The sequence below is a fragment of the Pogona vitticeps genome, chromosome 1, assembly GCF_051106095.1.
Source record: "Pogona vitticeps strain Pit_001003342236 chromosome 1, PviZW2.1, whole genome shotgun sequence".
In the NCBI taxonomy this organism is placed as follows: domain Eukaryota; kingdom Metazoa; phylum Chordata; class Lepidosauria; order Squamata; family Agamidae; genus Pogona; species Pogona vitticeps.
In genome coordinates this window covers 353,104,499-353,125,515 of record NC_135783.1, presented here as the reverse complement: position 1 = coordinate 353,125,515, position 21,017 = coordinate 353,104,499, and the positions used below count along the sequence as shown (strand labels likewise).

General features: G+C 47.2%; 1 protein-coding gene across 3 annotated transcripts in view; it reads left to right on the top strand.

The window, feature by feature from the left end:
• The first annotated feature begins 2,615 nt into the window (after positions 1 to 2,615).
• DDHD1 (DDHD domain containing 1) overlaps positions 2,616 to 21,017 on the top strand; it is a 64,126-nt gene continuing 45,724 nt past the window's right edge. Inside the window, exons 1-2 of one of the 3 annotated variants that reach the window (XR_012082722.2) lie at positions 2,616 to 3,725; positions 10,514 to 10,687. Coding sequence is in view for 2 of the 3 variants with exons in the window: in XM_072986887.2 (XP_072842988.2) it covers positions 2,780 to 3,725; positions 10,514 to 10,687 (1,120 nt within the window). In the remaining variant the exon portion in view is untranslated. The remainder of the gene's footprint in view (positions 3,726 to 10,513; positions 10,688 to 21,017) is intronic. The other 2 variants (XM_072986887.2, XM_072986888.2) reach the window with 2 other exon arrangements.

The following is a 21,017-nucleotide window of genomic DNA, read 5'->3' as shown; positions in this document are numbered from 1 at the left end:
AGAGTATAACTGGGTTAAGGGTAAATTGGCGGATAGTCAGAATGTTTATTGTTAAATGACTCGGTTGATTGTGGGGAATTCTAAGTTGCCTTCATGCCTCCTTCTTTCTTGCGCCATTTGCACGAAGAACACCATTGATGATCACCCATGGAATAAAAGGTAGAAACAGAAGCATTGGTAATAATCTCTGCCTTTTTAACCTCTTCTCCAGACAGAACTTCTGTGATGTTTTTAGCTAAACCTCTCTGCTCTGGCCCCATCTACAGTGGAATCTAATGGTTGCATTTCCTCACCTCTTGCTACCATTACCAATTTCCCATTTATCACTCTGTCCTTTCATTTTATTCCCCCCACTGATCATGACTTTTGTACTTCCCTGACACTGGAATTGTTTTAAGGAAAACACTCCCCTATTTGTGAAGGTAAGAGGAGGGGACGAAAGAGCATGAGATGGTTGGACAATGTCATTGAAGCAACCGATATGAATCTGACTCAACTCTGGGGCAATGGAAGACAGGAGGGCCTGGCGTGTTCTGGTCCATGGGGTCACGAAGAGTCGGACATGACTGAACAACTAATCACCACTACCACCATAGACTCGCTGAATCAAGGAGTGTTGGAGGAGTCAATATTTACCCAAGTCCCACGATTCAGTGGGTTGGCTCCTGTTGGGACTGACTGTGGGACTTTGCTTATTTTAAGACTCTTTCATCAAGCTGGGCAGCAACCTTGGGAGTGAAAGGAGAGGCAGAATTTTTGATATGCCATTCATTGCCGCCACGAGTAAACGTTGTCTAGAGGGGCGGGGTAAAAATCGAATAAATAATAAATAAATAAATAAAATTGTTGATTCTGTCACAGGGAAACAGCTTTCTCTTCTTTTGCTCTTATCATTGAAGGAACCTTGATGAAAAAGCCCCCAATTAAATTAAACGCGAATTAAATTGCCCAATGTAAGTTACTGTAATATGTGAGTGCTATCTTTGGGATTAACATGGCAAAAAGGCTTTATTTGCTTATTTATTCAATGTGTTTATTTATTCAAGTTGATGAATTGTGGTGTTACTCAAAGGAAAAGGAAAACCCTTTTCCCATGTCATTGTTTCCAGGAAACTCTTTTACCACCCTTTTGGGCTTTTATCTGCATATATACAGTAGTGACCAGGATCACTACCACGTGGAATTCCAAAACGTTACTTTTTTCCATTCCCAGAATCCCACATTCCGCTAGATGGGGGGATTATGGGAATTAGAGTCGAAAAAGCAACGTTTTCCAAAAGTCCTGCGACTCCCATTTATCGTTCCTCCTCAGAGAGAGAGAGAAAAAATGCTAACTTCCACCTACGAGACCATTCCTTTTTTTGCTTCCTCAGCCTGATTTGCCCCCCCTCCAAAAAAACCGTCGTATTTATTGCGCAGGCGCCCAACGAAAGCGGCGCTGTTTCTAAGGCCCCTTTCCGCCGCCACGCGCCTCAAGGAATTTCTCCGGCGCAGGCGCCATTCTGAGTCGCTCGTCATTGGATGGCACCAAGCGGACATCCTCGAGAGCCGGCGCGCGAGCGACGCCTAACTGCGCATGCCCAAAGCTTGGCAAGCGATTAAAACGCCCGGGAGCTGCTGATGGACTGTCAGATCCGCTGCGTCTGCTTGAGAGGGTGTTCCTGTACTGTTCGTGCCCCCTCCCGTGAATGCTGCAGATCTTATTTTCGAGTGCTTGTCTCTATGCTTGCCTATTGGATCCCTGTTTATTTGTTTAATAGCTTTTGATTTAACTCCTGCTGGCAATAAAGGATATGCAAACACAGTAGCAAAACAGTAAAATAAAAAATCGCAACGAGTGTGCTGTTTTTGTTGAGTTGTGCTGGGGCCAGGCTAATTTGATTTACTCCGAAGCAAGATCCTGATGCGATGCACGTTATCTTGCAAATACTGTACTAGAAGATCCCAAGCGGAGAAATTGCCGGTGTTCTGAGGGTAATTTTAACCGCAAGCCATCTCCAGGCTTAATATCTGGATGGAGAAGAAGCGGGCCTGAAATTTTCTGTGCATGGGGAAGAATTGCATTTTGCACTTGGCTCAGGGACACTTTTCACACCGCGTGAGCACGAGAGCTCCGGCACCCGCGAGGCCCCTCCAGGAGCTGAGCGCCACTTTGCAGCCTGCCAACAAATCTCGGAGCGCGTCTCCTCGGGAGAAAGTCCCGCTGCCTTCAAAGTCAGCGACGGGAGCACTGCAGTGGCTTGCTTCCGAGTCAACCCCTCCGCTTCTAGAGCCGCTCCCAAGGGAAGCCGTTCCCACGGGGGTCAGGTCACGGCTTGCACCGGGCGTTCCCTGGACAAGAGATAACAAATGTCCTCGGTAGCGGCCCCGTTACCTGCCGCAGACGGCAGATGCGCGCCCATTTACTCACAGGCCAACCCGAGCGTGCTCAGGGAGGCTGAATGAGGTCCCGATTCACCAGCTTCTCCACAGACACTGAAGGCGGCGGCCCTTTCCTCCCGAGGAGACCCGCCCGCCCGTCCGCGGCTGGGCGGCTCCCCGCTTTGCGCCACTGGGCGGGCGGGCGGCCTTCCTTCTTCCCTTCCCTCAGCGGCCGCTGCGGCTCGGAGGCGGGACGAGGGCGGGCCCGGCCTAGCAACTGAAGGCGGGAGGGAAGGAGGCCGGCCGGCTGGCCGGCCCTCCCGCCTGCCTGCCTGCCCGCCGGCGAGCCACCGGGCGAAGGAAGCAGCCGGCTTGGCAGCAGCGGCGGCGACGTCTCCCTCCTCTCTTTCCCCTCAGCATGGAGAGCCCCGAAGCGGCCGCTCCCAGCCGCGGCGGCGGAGGCCTCCCGCGCCCGCCGGCGACGCTGCGGAAGGCCCCTGAGGCGGCGCGGGGAGTCCGGGAGGCGGAGGAGGAGAACGGCCACGGCGGCGGTTCTCCTCAGGAGACGGCGGCCTGGCGCCTCGCCTCACCCGCGTCGCCGCCTCCGCTGGAGCTTCTTCCCTCAGGGCTGCCTCCCCGCCCCGGCTACCCTTCGCCGCCTCAGGCGCCCGCGGGGTCTCCCCCTCAGCAGCAGCAGCTGCCGCCGCGCCGCCACCCCCGCCGCCCCCGGCCCCCGCGCCGCCTGCTGCTCCTCGACCCCGGCGGGGCCGCCCTCATGGATGCCGGCGGAGGGGCCCTCCTCTACCGGCCGCCGGGCCGCCACCACCAGGACGACGACGACGAGGAAGAGGAGGAAGAAGAGGAGGAGGAGGAGGACGAGCTGGACGGCGAGGAAGAGGAGGCCGAGGAGGAAGGCAGCGGGCTGGGCAGCAGCGAGAGCGCCGGCAGCGGCTTCTCGGCCGAGCCCGAGGGCGGTGGTGGCGGCGGCGGCGGGTCGGAGCCCCGCAAGCGGCCTCGCGGGAGCGGCCCCGGCAGCCGGGCCTCGGCCTCCGGGTCGTCGTCGGCCGCCGGGTCCGCCCGGGGCTACGAGGTGGTCCGCGAGCTGGGCCCCGAGGAGGTGCGCTGGTTCTACCGCGAGGAGCAGCGCAAGAGCTGGAAGCCCTTCATCGGCTACGACTCGCTGCGCCTCGAGCGGGCCTACCGGGCCCTGCCGCGCCGCCCGACGCCCGAAGAAGAAGGTGGAGGAGGAGGCGGTGGCGCAAGCAGCCCGGAGAGACCCTCGAGCCCCGAGCCGGTGTGTGTCCGCGGCGGCCTCTACGAGGTGGACGTGGCCCACGCCGAGTGCTACCCGGTCTACTGGCACCGTAAGTCGCCGCCTCCCCATCCCCTTTCCCTGGCCATGCGGCGGCCTCTCCCCTTCTCGGCTTAGCCCGGAGTGCCGTGAAATCATCGGCTGGTTCCCCTCGGGAGTGTTCCCAACCCTTGGAGGCCTGCAAGAAAAACAGAATATGGGACAAGCCTCTGTCCGATCGATTTGGATTCCGGGGGTAAGGTGGGGGTGGACTCGATGACCTTTAGAGATCCCCCTTTCCCGCTCCAGGATTCTAGGATGGTGTGAGAAAAGGGCTCTGAGATGGGAGAAGTCTGAAATGATTCGCCCAGAACCGGTGTTTTCCATCGGGTGGGGATGGGAAGAGGGATCCTGGGGATGCAGGCCCCTGGTTTGCTTGTTTGTTTGTTTGTTTGTTTGTTTACCCCACCTTTCCTCTTTGGAAAGGACCCAACGGTGGAAAGACAGTGGCTACAGTTGAAAACAGGTAGACTACTTTTTCCCCCTTAACAACGTGAAAAGGCAATACTATTGAAAGCTAAGAACCACTAGGATGGAGAGGCGTCCTCCTGCATCATTTTTAAAAAGCAGTGCTAAAGATAAGAACAATAAGTGTGCAAATATATAAAGGCCACTCTTGAGAAATGGAAAACACAGGGCTTCAGGATGTGTGAAATAAAAGTGGCTTCCTTCCCCCAAGGGGTGGTTGACAGCAGGACAAGCCCTTCGGCTTGGCTTCAAAAGCACCGTTGCCTTTTGTTGCATGCTGCTTAAAAAGTAATGGAAAGCTTTAGGGCATGTATAAATGTCGCCCCTCTTCACAGACAGGCTTATAAATATGGCAGGGGTGCACCTGATTTCAAGTTGATCCATCTCGTGTTTTGTGTGCCACTTTCTTATTCCCCAAACACTTGTCATTAAGTACTTTTTCTCCTGTTGAAAGTTTTTTTTATTACTTTTAACGCATCAATAAATAACGCATGGAAATAACCATTATCTCAAATTCACCCACATGTTCCTACTCACGTCCTCAGCACTAACCAGGTACGTGTGTGGTGACAAGTGCGATTGTTGTTAGTAAGTTATGCCTAGAGACGGACAAAAACAAATTAAGTACACAAAACATGGGCTGAGAAAAGAGGCCAGCGCAGGAACAATAAAAGGGTGGAGGAAGCAGGAAAGGTGATTAATAACAGTTTTCTTGTTTCCTCATAGATCTAAAGGAGCTATCATACTGGATGTGTTCACATGACAGAGTGATCCACTATGACACTGCTTTTTAACTGTCATGCTTCTATCTTGTGGAATTCTGGGATGAGTAGTTTGATGAGGTTGTTAAAATTCTCATGAGCTTTTTCTCTCCTCTAGCCATATAATTCCACTGCCAGCATGTTCAAGGGAAGGTCTAGCAGAGAATTCTAAGTAGCTCAACAAACTACAAATTCTGGGAATCATAGAAGGGTGCCTTGACAGTTAAAGTGACATCAGTTTACTATGGTTTGAACATAAATGCACTTGAAACTCCACAAATGTAGACTAGACTTCCAGATATTCTCCACTTGCCTGTTAAATGCTGTTTTCCTTTCATTTAGTTCCTTTTGAACCCTCATCCTGGCAGGAAGGAAATCTTATTTATTTATGCATTTATTCAGTTATTTATTTAATTCGGCTGACATGCCAACCACAGTACACACATTGCCTTGGCAGTTCACAGCACATTAAAATCACTAATTTAAATAAACCAAATACTAAAATAAATAGGTTTATTCTTAACATTCTTTCTTAACATTCTTTCTACTTTCAGAGTAGACTATGTCTAGATGGGCGGCATATAAATGCAGTAAATAAATAAAATGAATAAATTTCTCTCTCTCTCTCCCTAACCCCCTCTGTCTATCTCTCACATGCGCACACATGCTATTTTTGCAAAAAGGATGATAAAAGTGATAAACTTTCCATTCTAAAACACACATCTGTTCTCTTAGTAGGCATCCTTCAGTCTCGAGAGACTATGGCAACATGCTCTTACCACTTAATAATGTAATCCAGACTCTGATTTATTTTCCTATTGCAGTCCTAATGAGTTAAAAACAACATCACATTCTCATAACTCATAACCCTTATCTTCTAATTTAGAATGGGTTGTAGGCTGCTTGTTCTTCTTTTGTGCAATTTTCTCTTGAAAGCAGTGTGTGACGGCTAAGTGTCAAACTTTGCACGACTACTCTTTGAGTCCAGGGACATGCATTCTCCATGCTGCTTAGAGGAAGTTACTTACATTGTGTCCCAGCTGGTTTGCAAGTTCAGAAATTGAGTTTAAGATGGAGGCACGAACATTCTTAGTCTCCAGGATGCTTACATTCTGCAGGTGGGAAATTGATACTATCTTTCATCCTGACAAGTGGAAAGGTGTGTGTTTCATGTAGGCAGTGGTGGTGGAAAGACTGGCAATTTAGGCAGCACTTCTTGGCTGATCATCGTGTAGAACAATCCATACAGAATGAAGGAGGATTCCTTTCTTCTTTCTGTTTCCCTTTGTTACTTTTGCCATATCCTTGCTTCACACGCTAGGTTTTGATGCATATACAGATGTCTTCCATGCTGCATGGCATGAGCCGCCATACATGTTCATTCCTCCGACCACTGCATAATTGTGTACAGCGGTGGTGTGAGTTTGAATTTGCTACATCAGATAGGAGGGGATATAGGTGAGGGCAGTGGAGCTGTCTTCTATTCCTCCAAACAATCCCCACACATTCTTGCCAACTTACCACAGGCTTCTTTGCATGTCTTTCCATATAATTCTGCTGCCAGCATGTTTTCTTCCATGTTGAACAGTTGCCATGCAGGATAATTTTACATGTATGTGTTTCTTGCAACAGAAAAGCTTTTTTTGATTCTCTGAGATCATTCCAGGCTGCACATGAAATATTATCTAGTGCAGAATTTTGCATCTGATTTCTAAGCCTAATCAGCACAAACATGAGTTTGAGGACATGTCAAAAAGGGTGTCTGCATCTCAGAAGCCATTTGAAAGCTCTAGAGCAGGAACAATGCTTATTTGTTGCTCAGCTCTTTAGTCCTACTTCTATTGTTCTCCCTGAGGAGAGAAATCAGAATGTGAGACTATGAATGTAGAAGATAAATGGTCATTATTCTGTTTTAAAAGTGGTCAACACATTTCAGCAAGAAGCCTCCTTCAGGAGCTATGTATTAAAATCAGAAATAAAATTACATAAACAATAGGCCCAGGACTACCGTAACTATCTGTAACTAATGCTAATTTTTGTATTGTAGATAACAGTATTATATCAGTGAGCATGCATTCATTTTTTTCATATGAATTCTTTAACAGCATAATCTCTATGTTTCTAGTCTGCCAGTATGAATCTATGACAACATAGCAAGATATTAGAATTTATTATGGCTCATTTGCCATACCGTCCTTCTTTACGGTCCCACTTCGAAAACATGAATCTTGGAAACAGAAGTAATGAAGCAAAAAATGAGCTGATTAGCAGTTCTGCAGATTCTCAATGCAGGTGTCCCTGCCGCTGAGTTGTTGAGGCAGAGCACGTGCGGGCCCGGCAGTCAGTGCCTTTGCCTCTCTCTCAATTTATCCTTTGGAACTGGGTAGAGGAAAAGCTGTGTCTTTGTGAAGTATGTTGGCAGCTGGGTGGTCGGCTGGCCGGCCTGAATGTTTGGACGTGATGGATCCCTGAGAAAAAGAATAGGAAGATGAATGGCTTAACTTTCTCCTTCTCTATGAAGAGAATACAAAGTAAGGGAGAAGGTTGGCTGTCTGAGGAGCCAGCGGGGTGGGGGAAAGGCAGCCTTCTGCGTTGCTTCCATTTCGGCAGCTGTTTTGCCTTCTCGTTAAATCTGAGTGGCAGATGTTTAAAGTAGCAGCATATTCTGTTCACTAAAGGGATTTCTGAGGCTGGAAGGAGACGTTCCCAGATACCTGCCCCAAAAACAAACAGCATTGTACAGAGAGAGGAAGCAAGCATGTGATCTTGAGAAGATTATGGGTTTTAACGGGGAAGCGTCCAAGCAGTATTAAAGTAGTAGTGACCTGCTTGGCTCGGGTGGCTATATCAGTTTGCAGTTCTAACATCACTTGTTGTTTAGTCGTTTAGTTTAGTCGTGACCCCATGGACCAGAGCAAGCCAGGCCCTCCTATCTTCCACTGCCTCCCAGAGTTTGGTCAAATTCATGTTGGTCGCTTCGATGACCCTCTCCAACCATCTCATCCTCTGTCATCCCCTTCTCCTCTTGCATTCACACTTTCCCAACATCAGGGGCTTTTCCAGGGAGCCTTCTCTTCTCATGAGATGGCCAGAGTATCGGAGCCTAACATCACAGTTGGTCCTTAACCCTGTAATACTTAGAATCATGGAATCATGAAGTTGGAAGGGGCCTACAAGGACATAGAGTCCAACCCCCCCTCTCAATCTCAGTGCAGGATTGCAAATCTAAGGATATCTGCCAGGTGGTTGTCTAAATTTCTCTTGAATGCCTCCAGTGCTGGAGGCATCCACCACCTCTTGAGGTAATTGATTCCGTTGCCGTACTTAACATTTCATGTGAGTATCTTCTTGATTCTTTTGTAGAATACTTGCCTTCCTCCCACTGAGTCCTATTTTCTAGACAGGTCATTCTCGACTGCTCGGTGCATCTCCTCTGCTGCTTTTCTTATCTGACTGGTACACTGTTGTGTTGCTTCCTGCAGCCTCACTTTCCAGGGACCCTGTTTTATGGTCTTGCCTACCACTGTTGTATGCTGTTCTCTGTATGGCCTCAGTTTATTTTAGCGCAGTTGAAATTACTGGCACTGAAATAAACTGGACTCTGATTTTAGAGATTGCCATCAAGTATTCTGCCCCCTGGAACTCTGGTGAAACGAAAGGTGTTATGGTTTGCATGACAATGGCACGTAGTGATGCTGAATCTGTGTTGTATCATAGACGTTGCAGATTTTCTTTCCGTCTGTTTCAGGTTGCTCATCATAACATTGCTGAAATGTGCATGTCTTGAATAAGAGTTTCCACAAATCAGTAATTCCATACAAAGTTTTTGTGGCCTCCTTTAATAAACGTCCAGTGATTTCTTGCCCTATAAGTTGTGTAGTCATATTGTTGGAGGAACAGAATCAGCAAAAGATTTCTCCTTTTCCTGGTTCAGCAAGGGCAACCTGAAAGTTTGATTTTTTGCTTCTGTTCATGGGAAATCTAGATTAAAGTGGGATAATTAAAATTTTAGCCACCTTTTCTTGTGTCCCAGTGTTCTGAATCCTTATCTTAGTGCGAGATAAAGATAAAATTAAATTTAGCTTGGTGAAAGCTATTCAGTGGAATATCTAGAATTCAGAATTTTTACAGGTCACCAAAGTTGTCTAGAAAGAATCGGTCAGTAGAATTCTGAGAAAGCAGACTTTGCTAGAACGCTGGATGTGAACCCCCTTGCTTCAGTAATGTTACACGTGATTAAATAACACAGAATTGTAGGCTTATTGTGTATTTTGAAAGCTTGGGAATCATAGAATCATAGAAAAGTGAAGTTGGAAGGGGCCTACAAGGCCATCAAGTCCAACCTCTGATCAAGGCAGGAATACGATGGAAGCATATCTGCCAGGTGATTATCTAAGTTTTTCTTGAATGCCTCCAGTTTTGGAGCACTCACACAGTCCTGAGGTAACTGAAGATATTGTGGGAGGTCCAGCAGTGTTTGTTTTCATCTTTACTGTAATGTATAAACTGGATTTCTTCCAGTTCACTGGGTTGGCTAGAGGCCAGCAGTGCATTACCTTGCCAACTGTTGACAAGTGTTTTTAAGGCTACTCACCTGAGTAACCTTAAAAACTATCTTTGGCTAAAGTCCGAATGACCTGACTTCGTGGCTCAGCGGGTTTTAGTAGCTCTGTTGAGTTCTGTGGTCTGTATAGGGAAAGCTAAAATCTTTAGCAACTGAGGAGTATAATTCTTGCTTGCAGAATAAGTCGTTTTGGTGATCTGTTTCTCTGTGATTAACAAATTTATTCCAGTGTAATATTCAACAGATTACAGTCTGCTTCATCAGAAATGCATGACATTATTTCAATTAGGTAATTTATTAGTCTTATAGAGGCCATGGTATCATTGTTTTTGTTTTATTTTTCTTTTGTGGCTGGAACAGCTTCTCTGAAAACTACTGTTTCTACTTTGCAATTGTAGCTTAAACTGGAATCTAAGTTTAGTCATAAAAATTGTGTTTAATTTTTGGATTCAGAGAAATCAAAGCTGAAAAATGTGAGCTTTGTACACAAGAAGAGTATCTGTAAATAAAAGGTGGTTTGGATAGTGAAAGCAAAGTTTGCCTCTTCCTTTCAGCCCAAATGTATGTATAGCTCCTTGGAAAATAGACTACTTTGTTCAGCGGACAAGTAGAATACTATGCTACTTATGACTATTGCAGGTCACTCCTATTCACAGATGTTGCCTTTAATCTCAAACTCTGATATCTGACAGGGTCATCTTTTTCTTGCTTGGCCCCACTTCTGTTTCTGCAACAAATACTGTACAGCTTTCTTCCTTGATTCAAAGAGTGTGTTTGCCATTAACAAATTGGCTTCCATTTTATTTGTGTTCAAATACTAATTCTAAGTTTTTAAAAAACTGGCTATCGCTGTAAGAAGCTGTCAGTAGAATCTCCTGCAGTTCTTCTGTGCTATAGATATGTTTGGGGTAGCATTGTTCGCAGTAATACTGTGTATCTTCATTTTTTAAAAATTTATTTGTAGTTGTCCTGGATGCTAAACTATCTGTGTTTCCTTACCATTTTTAGAATCGGAAAAAATCCCTGTGATGCGAGGGCAGTGGTTTATTGATGGGACGTGGCAGCCCCTGGAGGAAGAAGAAAGTAATCTGATAGAACAGGAACATCTCAGCTGTTTCAAAGGGCACCAGATGCAGGAGAACTTTGACATGGAAGTCTCAAAACCTTTAGATGGAAAAGAGGGTAAGAGATGGGTGGACAGCATGCCTGGCTGCATGTTATTTCTTGATCGTCCTGGCTTCTTGTCTGCTAGCTTGATGTATTCTGCATGATTTACCATTATTATTACAGTATTATTGTCAGGAATACAAGAGGCTGGTTTCTTCTTAGTCAGACAGTTGATCCATCTGTCACTTGAAGGCTATTGGCTCTCCAGCATTTTAGGCAGATGTTTTGCAGCCCTGCCTGAAAATGCTTACGATTGAACCTGGAACCTTTTGCATGCAGGTCATATGTTTTATCTCGGAATGATTCCCTTCCCCACAATATATCTGAGAAACAGTTTGTTTTCATTACCTGTTATGCTGTGTAGCATAATACATATGCATTCATGACTGAATTTCATATGTGTCATTTTTCTTTGTTTAATATTAAGGTGCTGTGTTTCTAGAACTACATTCCAATGCTCTTTGGGTAGGGGAATAATCGGTTTTGTAATTGTGAAGCGGTCCAATTGTCTGTGCTTCTGTTCTGTTCTTTAAATTGCTTTATGGGAAAACAAACATACTGTTTTAAGATGGACAAACTGAATCTTGACATACCATCTTTAGGTCGCAAATTAAAATCACTTCATAGTTTTATGGCAGTAATTTTGGACATAATTTGTTAATTTGCCATAGTCTTACATTCCATGAAGCCAAAACTGGTAGCTTACTTAATATGACTTAATGTACATATTTCACAATAATAGCCTCCTGGCTCTTGAACATTTTTTCTAAATTGTGGTTTCCAAATTTAATGTCAGATAAGCACTGTGGTTTTACAGATTATATCAGTTGAGCGCTATGTCACCTGCCAAAATTGCCTTTAAAAAAGATGCCTCACCATCAACATGTCCCTAGGACAAACCTGACACTTCCCCTTTGTACTGAAATAAGACGTTACACATGTGGAAAACAACTACAAGAAAAAAAAACGAGTGGAATACTTAAAAATAACATTAACCACTGCCAGCTGAGTGAAAACAATGAATGCCTATGAAAAAAAGACTGCGTACTCACAATTAGTTGTTTGTTGTGCAGTAGACGGTAACTGTGCCAACTTCTGCAGAAACCAGGGTTACAGCGTTGTCGTTCCTTAAGCCTAGTAGCAAAACTGGCCCAAAGTTTTGTGTGTCCTGGGCAGTGAGGCAGCTTTGTGCTCTGTATTATTTCCGCCTGCTATCCCTTCCCTTGCTTTTTCTCACAAAACCCCATTCCCATCTGTCTGCTTACGTGCCAGCTTGAGGATTCAGGAGTAGATTGCTGCAAGATAAAAGCAGAAAGAGAATTTTTGCCTTTTTGGCCCCTTCTTCGAGGCTGCTGAAAAAATGTGCAAATGTCATCTGTTCCCATTATTTCATTTTCAGTAAACAAAATGCCTGGCATCTTGGTAAAATAGTTTGTTTCTTGTTAGAGATTTTTTATGAAAAGGGAACAATTGGGTGTGGGAGTCTGAATAGAAAATGCCACATAAAGTAATTGATTTTAAATAGTTCTGTGTGTGTTCTTTTCTCTGTTCATTAAAGTTACTGCATGTTCTCCTTCAGATTCAGCATCCTGAATTCTTCTGCTTTTTTTTAAGATGGTAGCTTTTGGTTAGTTAATTACATAGAATTTTATATTGCTGTGGCTGGAATCCTACTGATGTTTCTGTTGTGTTGTGTTCCCTTGCTGAAGGGAAAATCAGCATGGCTTCAGTAAGGGTTAGTCTTGCTTCACAAACCTTTTAGAATTCTTTGAAAAGGTCAACAGGCATGTGGATGTGGGCGAACCAGTGGATCTTCTCTCTCTGGATTTTCAGAAGGCGTTTGACGCAGTCCCTCCTCAAAGGCTACTGCGAAAACTCCACCGTCAGGGGATCAGAGAGCAGGTCCTCTGATGGATTGGGAATTGGTGGAGAACCAGGAAACAGACAGTGAGGGTCAATGGGCCGTTTTCACCACGGAGAGAGGGGAAGAGCGGTGTGCCCAAGGGATCTGTCCTGGGATCTGTGCTTTTCAACCTGTTCCTAAATGACCTGGAGATACAGGGATAAGAAGTCAGGTGGCCAAGTTTGCAGATGACACAGAACTTTTCTGGGTGGTGAAGGTCAAAAGGGATTGTGAAGATCTCCAGGAGGATCTCTCCATACTGGGAGAATGGGCGGCACAATGGCAAAGGCGTTTCAGTATAAGTACCTGTAAATGTAAAGCAATGCACTTTGGGGCAACAAATAAAACTTTAGTTATCAGTTGATGGATTCTGAGCTGTCCGTGAGGGATCAGGAAAGAGATCTTGGTGTGCTGGTGGACAGCTCGATGAAAAGGTCAACCCAGTGTGCGGTAGCAGTGAAGCAGGCCAATTCCATTCTAAGGATCATTAAAAAGGGGATTGAAAAGAAGACAGTCAACATTCTAATGGCCTTGTACAAAACACTTATTTTTAAAATAAAAATGTGTTTATAGCAACTTCACTATTGGTTGGTTATGGCTACAAGTCAGCTCATTTCTAAATAGAGTATGAGACAAGACTGAAGTGTCAAGTGTGGTGTTGAGCTTAGAGGGTTGGATTTTAAATTGTGGCAGCACAATACTCTCATACGCTATACTCTCTCTCAAACTATAAATCCCATTGAGTTACTTATTCATGTCAGAGAACTGCAATATTTATTTATTTTATTTATTTATTGTATTTATACCCCACCTATCTAGTCATTTCGACCACTCTAGGCAGCTATCAAATGATAACAAGTTCTAAAAAATTTATAACAATTAATTAATTAGATGATTCTATAAGATGGGAAAAATAAAAATAAATCAAATAAAGAGAGAAAGAAAAAGGAAAGAGGACAGGAATTAATTGGAAGGGAAGGCTTGCCTAAACATCCATGTTTTTAGTTGGTTCTTGAAAGTACCCAGCGAGGGTGCAGCGCGAATCTCCGGAGGTAGGTTATTCCAGAGACGAGGAGCCACCGCCGAGAAGGCCCGGTTTCTAGTTCTTTCTTTCTGGGCCTCCCTCAGCGTCAGGCTCCTCAGCCTCACCTCCTGGCTCGTGCGGGTGATCTGAGTAGATCTAGGTGGGAGCAGGCGTTCCGCCAAGTATCGGGGTCCTAAATCGTTTAGGGCTTTATATGTAAGCATTAACACTTTGAAGTCAATGCGGAAACGGATGGGCAGCCGGTGCAGCATGGCCAGAGTAGGAGAGATATGCTGGTATTTTCTCACTCCAGTAAGGAGTCTGGCCGCCGCACTCTGCACCACTTGAAGTTTCCGCATCAGCTTCAAAGGAAGCCCCACGTAGAGCGTGTTACAGTAGTCTAATCTAGAAATTACGAGTGCAAGTACTAAGGTAGTGAGTGCCTCCGTGTCTAGATAAGGTCGCAGCCGGGCAATCCGCCAAAGGTGGAAAAAGGCGGTGCGGACTACCGATGCCACCTGCGTTTGCATGGTGAGCATCAGGTCCAGGTGTACCCAGGCTGCGGACCCCACTCTTCGCGGCCAGGGCCACCCCCCCAAACATGAGGGAGTTTCCCAAGCCACCATCCACAGGGCCACCCACCCTCAGAACTTCCGTCTTGTCCGGGTTCAACCTCAGCCCGTTCTCCTGCATCCACTGCTGTACGGCCCCCAGGCAGTGCTGGAGGGACAGGATGGCATCACCTGCAGTTGGTGAAAAGGAAATATAGAGCTGGGTGTCATCGGCATATTGATGACACGATGCTCCACATCCCCTGATGAGCCCACCCAGCGGCCTCATATAGATGTTAAACAGCATTGGGGAGATGATCGACCCCTGTGGAACCCCACAATTGAGACTCCACGGGGCCGAAATACTCTCCCCAAGCTGCACTCTCTGGGGGCGGTCCTCCAAGAAGGAACAGAACCAGGCCAGAGCTAAGCCACCAATACCCAACTCAGAGAGCCTCCCCAGGAGGATACTGTGGTCGACGGTATCAAAGGCTGCTGAGATGTCGAGGAGGACCAACAAAGAAATTTTACTGCTGTCGGCCTCCCTCAACAAGTCATCGTATAGGGCGACCAATGCCGTCTCTGTACCATGGCACGGCCTGAAGCCCGACTTAGAAGGATCCAGGGCATCTGTTTCATCCAGATGTGCCTGAAGCTGGTCAGCCACCACCCTCTCGACTACTTTGCTCATGAAAGAAATATTGGCGACGGGCCTATAGTTGCCAATTTCGTCCGCCGCCAAATTAGGTTTCTTTCTTATGGGCCTAATGAGTGTCTCCTTGAGGGCAGAGGGAAACCTGCCCTCAAGGAAGGACCCATTTATTATTGCAGTGGCCCATTCTGTTGTTTTCAGCCTGGTTGCTTTGATTAGCCAGGCTGGGCAAGGGTCCAAGGAGGAGGTGGTGGCTCGACAGCGGTCAAGCACTCTGGCCACAGAATCAGGCGTGATAGGTTGAAAGGAGTCAAGGGTTACCAGGCAAGACGGAGCGCTGGACATCTCTGCTCGACTTACTGTGTTCAAAAAAGGAGAGCGGTCCCGTCGGATGGCCTCGACTTTAGATTTTAAAAAGGCTGCAAACTGGTCAGGTGAAAAACTAAGGGGAGGCCTATCATCCAGACCAGTTCCGGATAGGTCGCGCACTATACGGAATAACTCCGCCTGCTGGTTGGACGCTTTGCTTATCCGGTTAGCGAAGTAAGTTCGACAAGCAGCCTTTACCTTAGACAGGTAAAGGTTAGTTGCCACCTTGACAGCTATCCTATTATAATCCATCAGGTTCTTCCTCCATCTGCGCTCTAGCCTTCTCCTATGTCGCTTCAGCACTCGAAGCTCCTGGTTAAACCAGGGCGCTGGACGAGCTCTACGACGGAGAGGGCGTTTAGGTGCGATTGTGTCTATAGCCCTGGTTACGAAGGTGGACCAATTATCAACCAGAGTGTCGACAGGAGCGCTAGCCAGGTCCGCCGTGACCCCTCTCATGACGTCCTGGAAGCCAGCCGGATCCAGTAGCCTTCGAGGGCGGACCATAGAAATAGGTCCCTGCTCCCTGCGAGGGGGGAGAGCCACTGTGAGGTTACATTTTATTAGGTGGTGATCTGACCATGACAAGGGGAGTGACGAGAGGTCCGTCACCACCAGATCACACTCGCTCCAACTGGAGGAAAAGACCAGGTCCAGTGTGTGACCACCCACGTGGGTGGGGCCGTTGACATGTTGGGACATGTTCAAGGAAGCCATGGTTTCCAAGAACTCAAGAGCTGACCCAGATGGCTCTGCCCCCGCGTGCACATTGAAATCACCCAAGACCAAAAGCCTCGGGGATCCCAATAGTGCCGCGGAGACAAAATCAGTCAACTCCGGAAGGGAAGTGACTGGATTGCAGGGAGCGCGGTAACCCAGCAAAATCCCAAAACCATCCCTGGCCCCAATCGATATGTGGAGTGCCTCTAGACCTGGCTTTACCACCGAGGAGCGCCTAGTAACCTCCAAGCTGGATTTATAAACAATGGCTACTCCTCCCCCCCCGCCCCTCCAGTCTACCCTGGTGCTGAACAGCATAACCGGGCGGACAGACAAGAGCCAGGGGAGGACCACCCTCCCCACTGATCCATGTCTCGATTATGCATGCCAGGTCTGCATTCTCCTCCAGGATAAGATCGTGAATCACCTGAGGCTTGTTGGCTATAGACCTGGCATTCAACAGTACAAGAGTTAGAGTGGAGGGCAGGCTGGACTGGCTACCTCGATACTGAGGGTTGGTCACAGTCTCAGAACAACAGACAGCCTTCAAACATCTGTTCACTGTTCTTCTGTCACGAGTAGGGACTGGGCCAACACCATATCCCTCTACACAGAAGTATAATCATAATTGTATATAAGATATTTGAAAAACCTTTAAAACATCAAATGAAGATACACATAAAATGAAATAAAATAACAGATGATTAGCATTAATGTGATGTTACTCCAGCAGGTAAATATCCTTAATTTCTCTACATTTCCCTCAGATCCTCCAACACAACACAAACATCATGATCTGTTCAGGGACACCCACACATCCCATCCATCATCCTAACCTGGCAGTTGCTGCTCAACTGGTTCCATCCATTCAACTAAATGGGTAGTTCTAGTCTCCTGCGTGATTCTGGGCTGATGTGACCCTCAGTGAAACCTCCTTTAGAGCTGAGATAAATAGAAAATAAAGAGCTCTCTTCCTCTTGTTTTTCTGATCAGATGATCCTATTTTATCCATAAAGATCAGTCATTTGCCAGCATTTTTATAGTTTGCTCCATTCATTCTGGGTTTTTTTTAAAGCACTAAAAACAGAGATCCTTTGCTCCTACTTGTTGAGCTGGAGATTGAGAACGCCAATTCTAAAATCTGAGGAAAATTGGAAAAGACTTTTTGAGTGATTCTTTCCAGCTTCTATACAATCAAAAGAAAATTGTAAGAGACTTTTCAAGCAATTTTTCCCTATCACTCCCCCCTTTCCCCCCTCCCCATCATTTATGGCCCCTCTTCCCCTGTTTAAAAGATGCACCCCTCACAAACGTGCTGCACAATTACCTTGTGGCCATGGGAATTGGCAAAAACGGGGGAAGAGAAAAAAACTGAATTGAATCGAAGGAGGAACAAATGGTACTGGACTATGCAATGAAAAAACTGATGACATACTGGACAACCTGCAGAAATTAAGAAAAACAGCACGATCATACAACACCCAGCCTGCCCCTTCCTTCCAACCTTGACACGGGGTGCAATGTCAACGCTCCTGGGTCCTCACCATCATTGCCATGGTTACGCCATAGAATTCATTTTCCCTCCTCCACCAAGGATCGTTCTAACCTCGCCATCCATTGCTATCAAACAAGAAATTCAATCTCTTCTCCTAAAGGATGCCATATCACCTGTCAGTCCTTCAGAAGACAATCCAGGGTTCTTCTCCCGCTATTTTACCATCCCAAAACGAGATGGCGGCCTATTCTTGGCCTTCGGGACCTCAACTATTATATCATTCAGAGAATTTTCACATGGTTACATTAGACCGAATCTAACCCTTCTTCAGCAAAACGACTGGTTCGCAGTTACAGATTTAAGTGATGTATATTTCCACATTACCATTCGCCAGGACCATTGCACATTTCTCAGATTCACCGTAGGACCCCATGCCTACAAATTCAAAACCCTTCCTTTCAGCCTCTCTACAGTGCCATGAGTATTTACCAAATGCATGGCACCTGTAGCAGCCCACCTGCGTACTTTGGGAATCTCCATCTTCCCCTACGTAGACGACTGGCTGATAGTCTCCCTTTCATGTTCTCAGGCTTTAAAAGATATCCAGTTGACCCTTTCTCTCCTCGCGGATCTGGACCTCAAGATCAACGAAGAAAAATCCATTCTTGCCCCTACACAATGGATCAGCTATATAGGTGTAGTCCTCGACTCTACGAGGACAAGAGCTTTTCTTCCTCCAGAGGGAGCAGCCAAACTTCACATGCTCATCGGACCATTCCTTCCTCACCTATTCGTCAAAACACATTTGGCTCAATGTCTCCTAGGCCTTATGGCCTCCACCACATCGACCATTCAGCATTCCATGCTAAAGATGTGCTCCCTACAATCTTGGTATATGTCCTTCTTCCATCCTATGACAGACCCATCTTCCAAGTCTCTCCAAGTCACCCCGGCGCTCCATCCAACCTGTTCATCAGATGGTCCTTTGCTCCTCTCCAACTATTGGTTCAGATCACCACCAATGCAAGCCCTATTGGATGGGGGGCACAATATTCATGCTACTTGGTCCCATGCCGAGCGAGCTCTTCATATAAACAATCTCAATCTCTTAGCCATTTCCAAAGCCTTCCGAGCCTTCGAACCCATCATTCTCGGCAATGCTGTTCAAGTCACAACCAACAATACCACCGCATTGTTTTACATAAACAAACAAGGAGGCACCCATTCCCTTCCACTGCTGTATCTCACTGACCAATTCTGGGAATGGTGTCTAGAACGCCTCATTTTTCCCGTAGCAGTACACATTGCTACTCAAGACAATCTTGTAGCGGACACACTCAGCAGACTACATACCCAGATGCACGAATTGACTCTAAACCAGTCTGTAATTCACCACCTTTGCAAGTTCTGGGGTCAACCATGGATAGACATGTTCTCCACGTCCCAAAATCCCAAATGCGCCCTCTTCTATTAGAGGTTAGGCATGGGACACGGATCCCTCGGAGATACACTGATGGCAGACCGGACCACACATCTCATCTATCTCTTCCCCCCCATTCCTCTCCTTCTCAGAGCAACAGCCAAGATCCATCACGATTGCTCCAACACAATCCTCATTGCCCCTTGGAGGCCAAGGCAACCGTGGTTCACCATGCTCTCCGCTCCATCGCTACAGATTACCTCCAACTGCCTCATTCCTCACTTCCTCTTGCAACATCAAGGCAGGACTCAATACCCCATCTTCACATTCTCCGTGTCACGGCGTGGAGGATTCACCCTCAGTAGATGCCATCTTAGCTAACACCCGAAAGCCTGCCGCTGTTAATTCGTATAAATGGACCGTCTTCACAAGGTTTGCTCTTCAACATCATTTTCCAGTCAATCCTACAACCCTGTAAGCTGTCCTTCAGTTTCTCTCCCATCTGTTTTGTAAACAACTCTCCCTCTCTACTCTCAAGGTTTACCTGTCTGCTGTAATAGCTCATCAACCTCTAGGTTCCGATGCTGCTATGCTTTCTCGTCATCCCACATTAAAACTCTTCCTTTGGGGTGTCTCCAACATGCGTCCTTCTGCACCTGCACAATCCCCAACAATGGTCTTCACTGTTGTTCTTCACTGGCTTTCCCACGCTCCATTTGAGCCACTTGCTACCGCCTCAGAGCACCTCCTTTCTCTTAAGGCGCTTTTCCTGGTTGCCATTACTTCTTCTCGTAGTGCCTAGGAGCTTGCTGTCCTCCAGGTCGATCCTCAATTTCTTCAATTTCACCCGGACAAGGTCACCCTTTTCTCTGATGTCTCCTTTCTGCCAAAGGGTGTGTCGGATTTCCCTCTCTCCCAACCTATTGTTCTTCATCGTGGTCTTCTGTGAATGCACACAAAGGGTTAATACCAGCGCTAGCGTTGGGCCTCTCGGAACATTCTCTAGCTGCAAGAGAAAAGTAACAATGTTTAGGACTACCCTCACTGCGCACGCCCAGCCTAACCGTCCCTCAGTTCCATTTTTCCGCCTGGCGGTTTGGAGCCTCTCGTCTTAGCTGCGTTATTGCGATCGATTTGATTCTTGGTTTTGACCTAAGCTTCGCTCACGGACTACCCTAGCGCTTTTCCCTTCAACTTGACGACTCAGTGTATTTTTGGCTTTACTCGGACTGATTTTGGACTGCTCTGCCTTCTCCCTTGGACTTGTCGTTTCGGTTCGGCTTCTGCCCTATGTCCCCTTCCGGGCCTTTCAGCAGGTGTGTGGTGTGCGATCGTAAAATTCCCCACCAGGACGGCCACGATACTTGCCTGTATTGCTTGGGGGAATCGCACAATTCCAAAACTTGCCCACACTGCAAAGTCTTCACTAAGGCCGCTCTTAAGGCTCGCCAGCAGCGCCTTAAACTACATCTGTGGGAGTCCACGTTGTCTTCCACGGCACCCTCTGAAGGAGAAATGGCTTCCACTTCTCGAGCAGCTCCTGTTCAGTCGGTCGTCTCCAAAGTTTCCAAAATGTCGAAGAAATCCGCGTCGTCGAAATCGGCCGCTCCTGCTTCGAATCCCGAGCCTCCGGCTTCTAAACCTAAGCCGTCGAAGGCATCTAAGGCTAAGGCAGCCGCCCAGCTCAAAATGACATCCATTCCACTTTCTCCGGGCTCGGGTTCGATCCCATCACCGATTCTCGAAGAGTTGTCGAGACGCTTCGGGGCCTCGTCCGACGCACCCGCCCCTCCGGCTCGACATGCTGAGGCGGCACCTCCATCGGGAATGTCTTCCCCGACGCCGAGCCAGTTAGTCGGTGTCACTACTGGTCTCATTTCTGCCCCACATAGCCCTTTTCCTGCGGGCCAGGGGTCACCTCCGGTGTCGATCTCGTCCGTGCACTCGGAGTCGAGATCTCCTCCAGACAAGGCATCTTGTTCGCCGGTGCGCTCGAGGTCGAACTCTCCTCGAGGTAAACGCTCCCGCAAGGAGAAACACTGCTCTCCGAGTCGGTCCCCTTCCTCCGACCACTCGAGGTCGAAGTCTCCTCGACGGAAACGGTCGAAGAAGAGACACCGGGCTTCTACCCAGTCCGACTCTTCCCATCGTTCGGACTCAAAATCCTCTAAACACAAACGCTCTAGGAAGAAGCGCCGCTCCCATCGACGT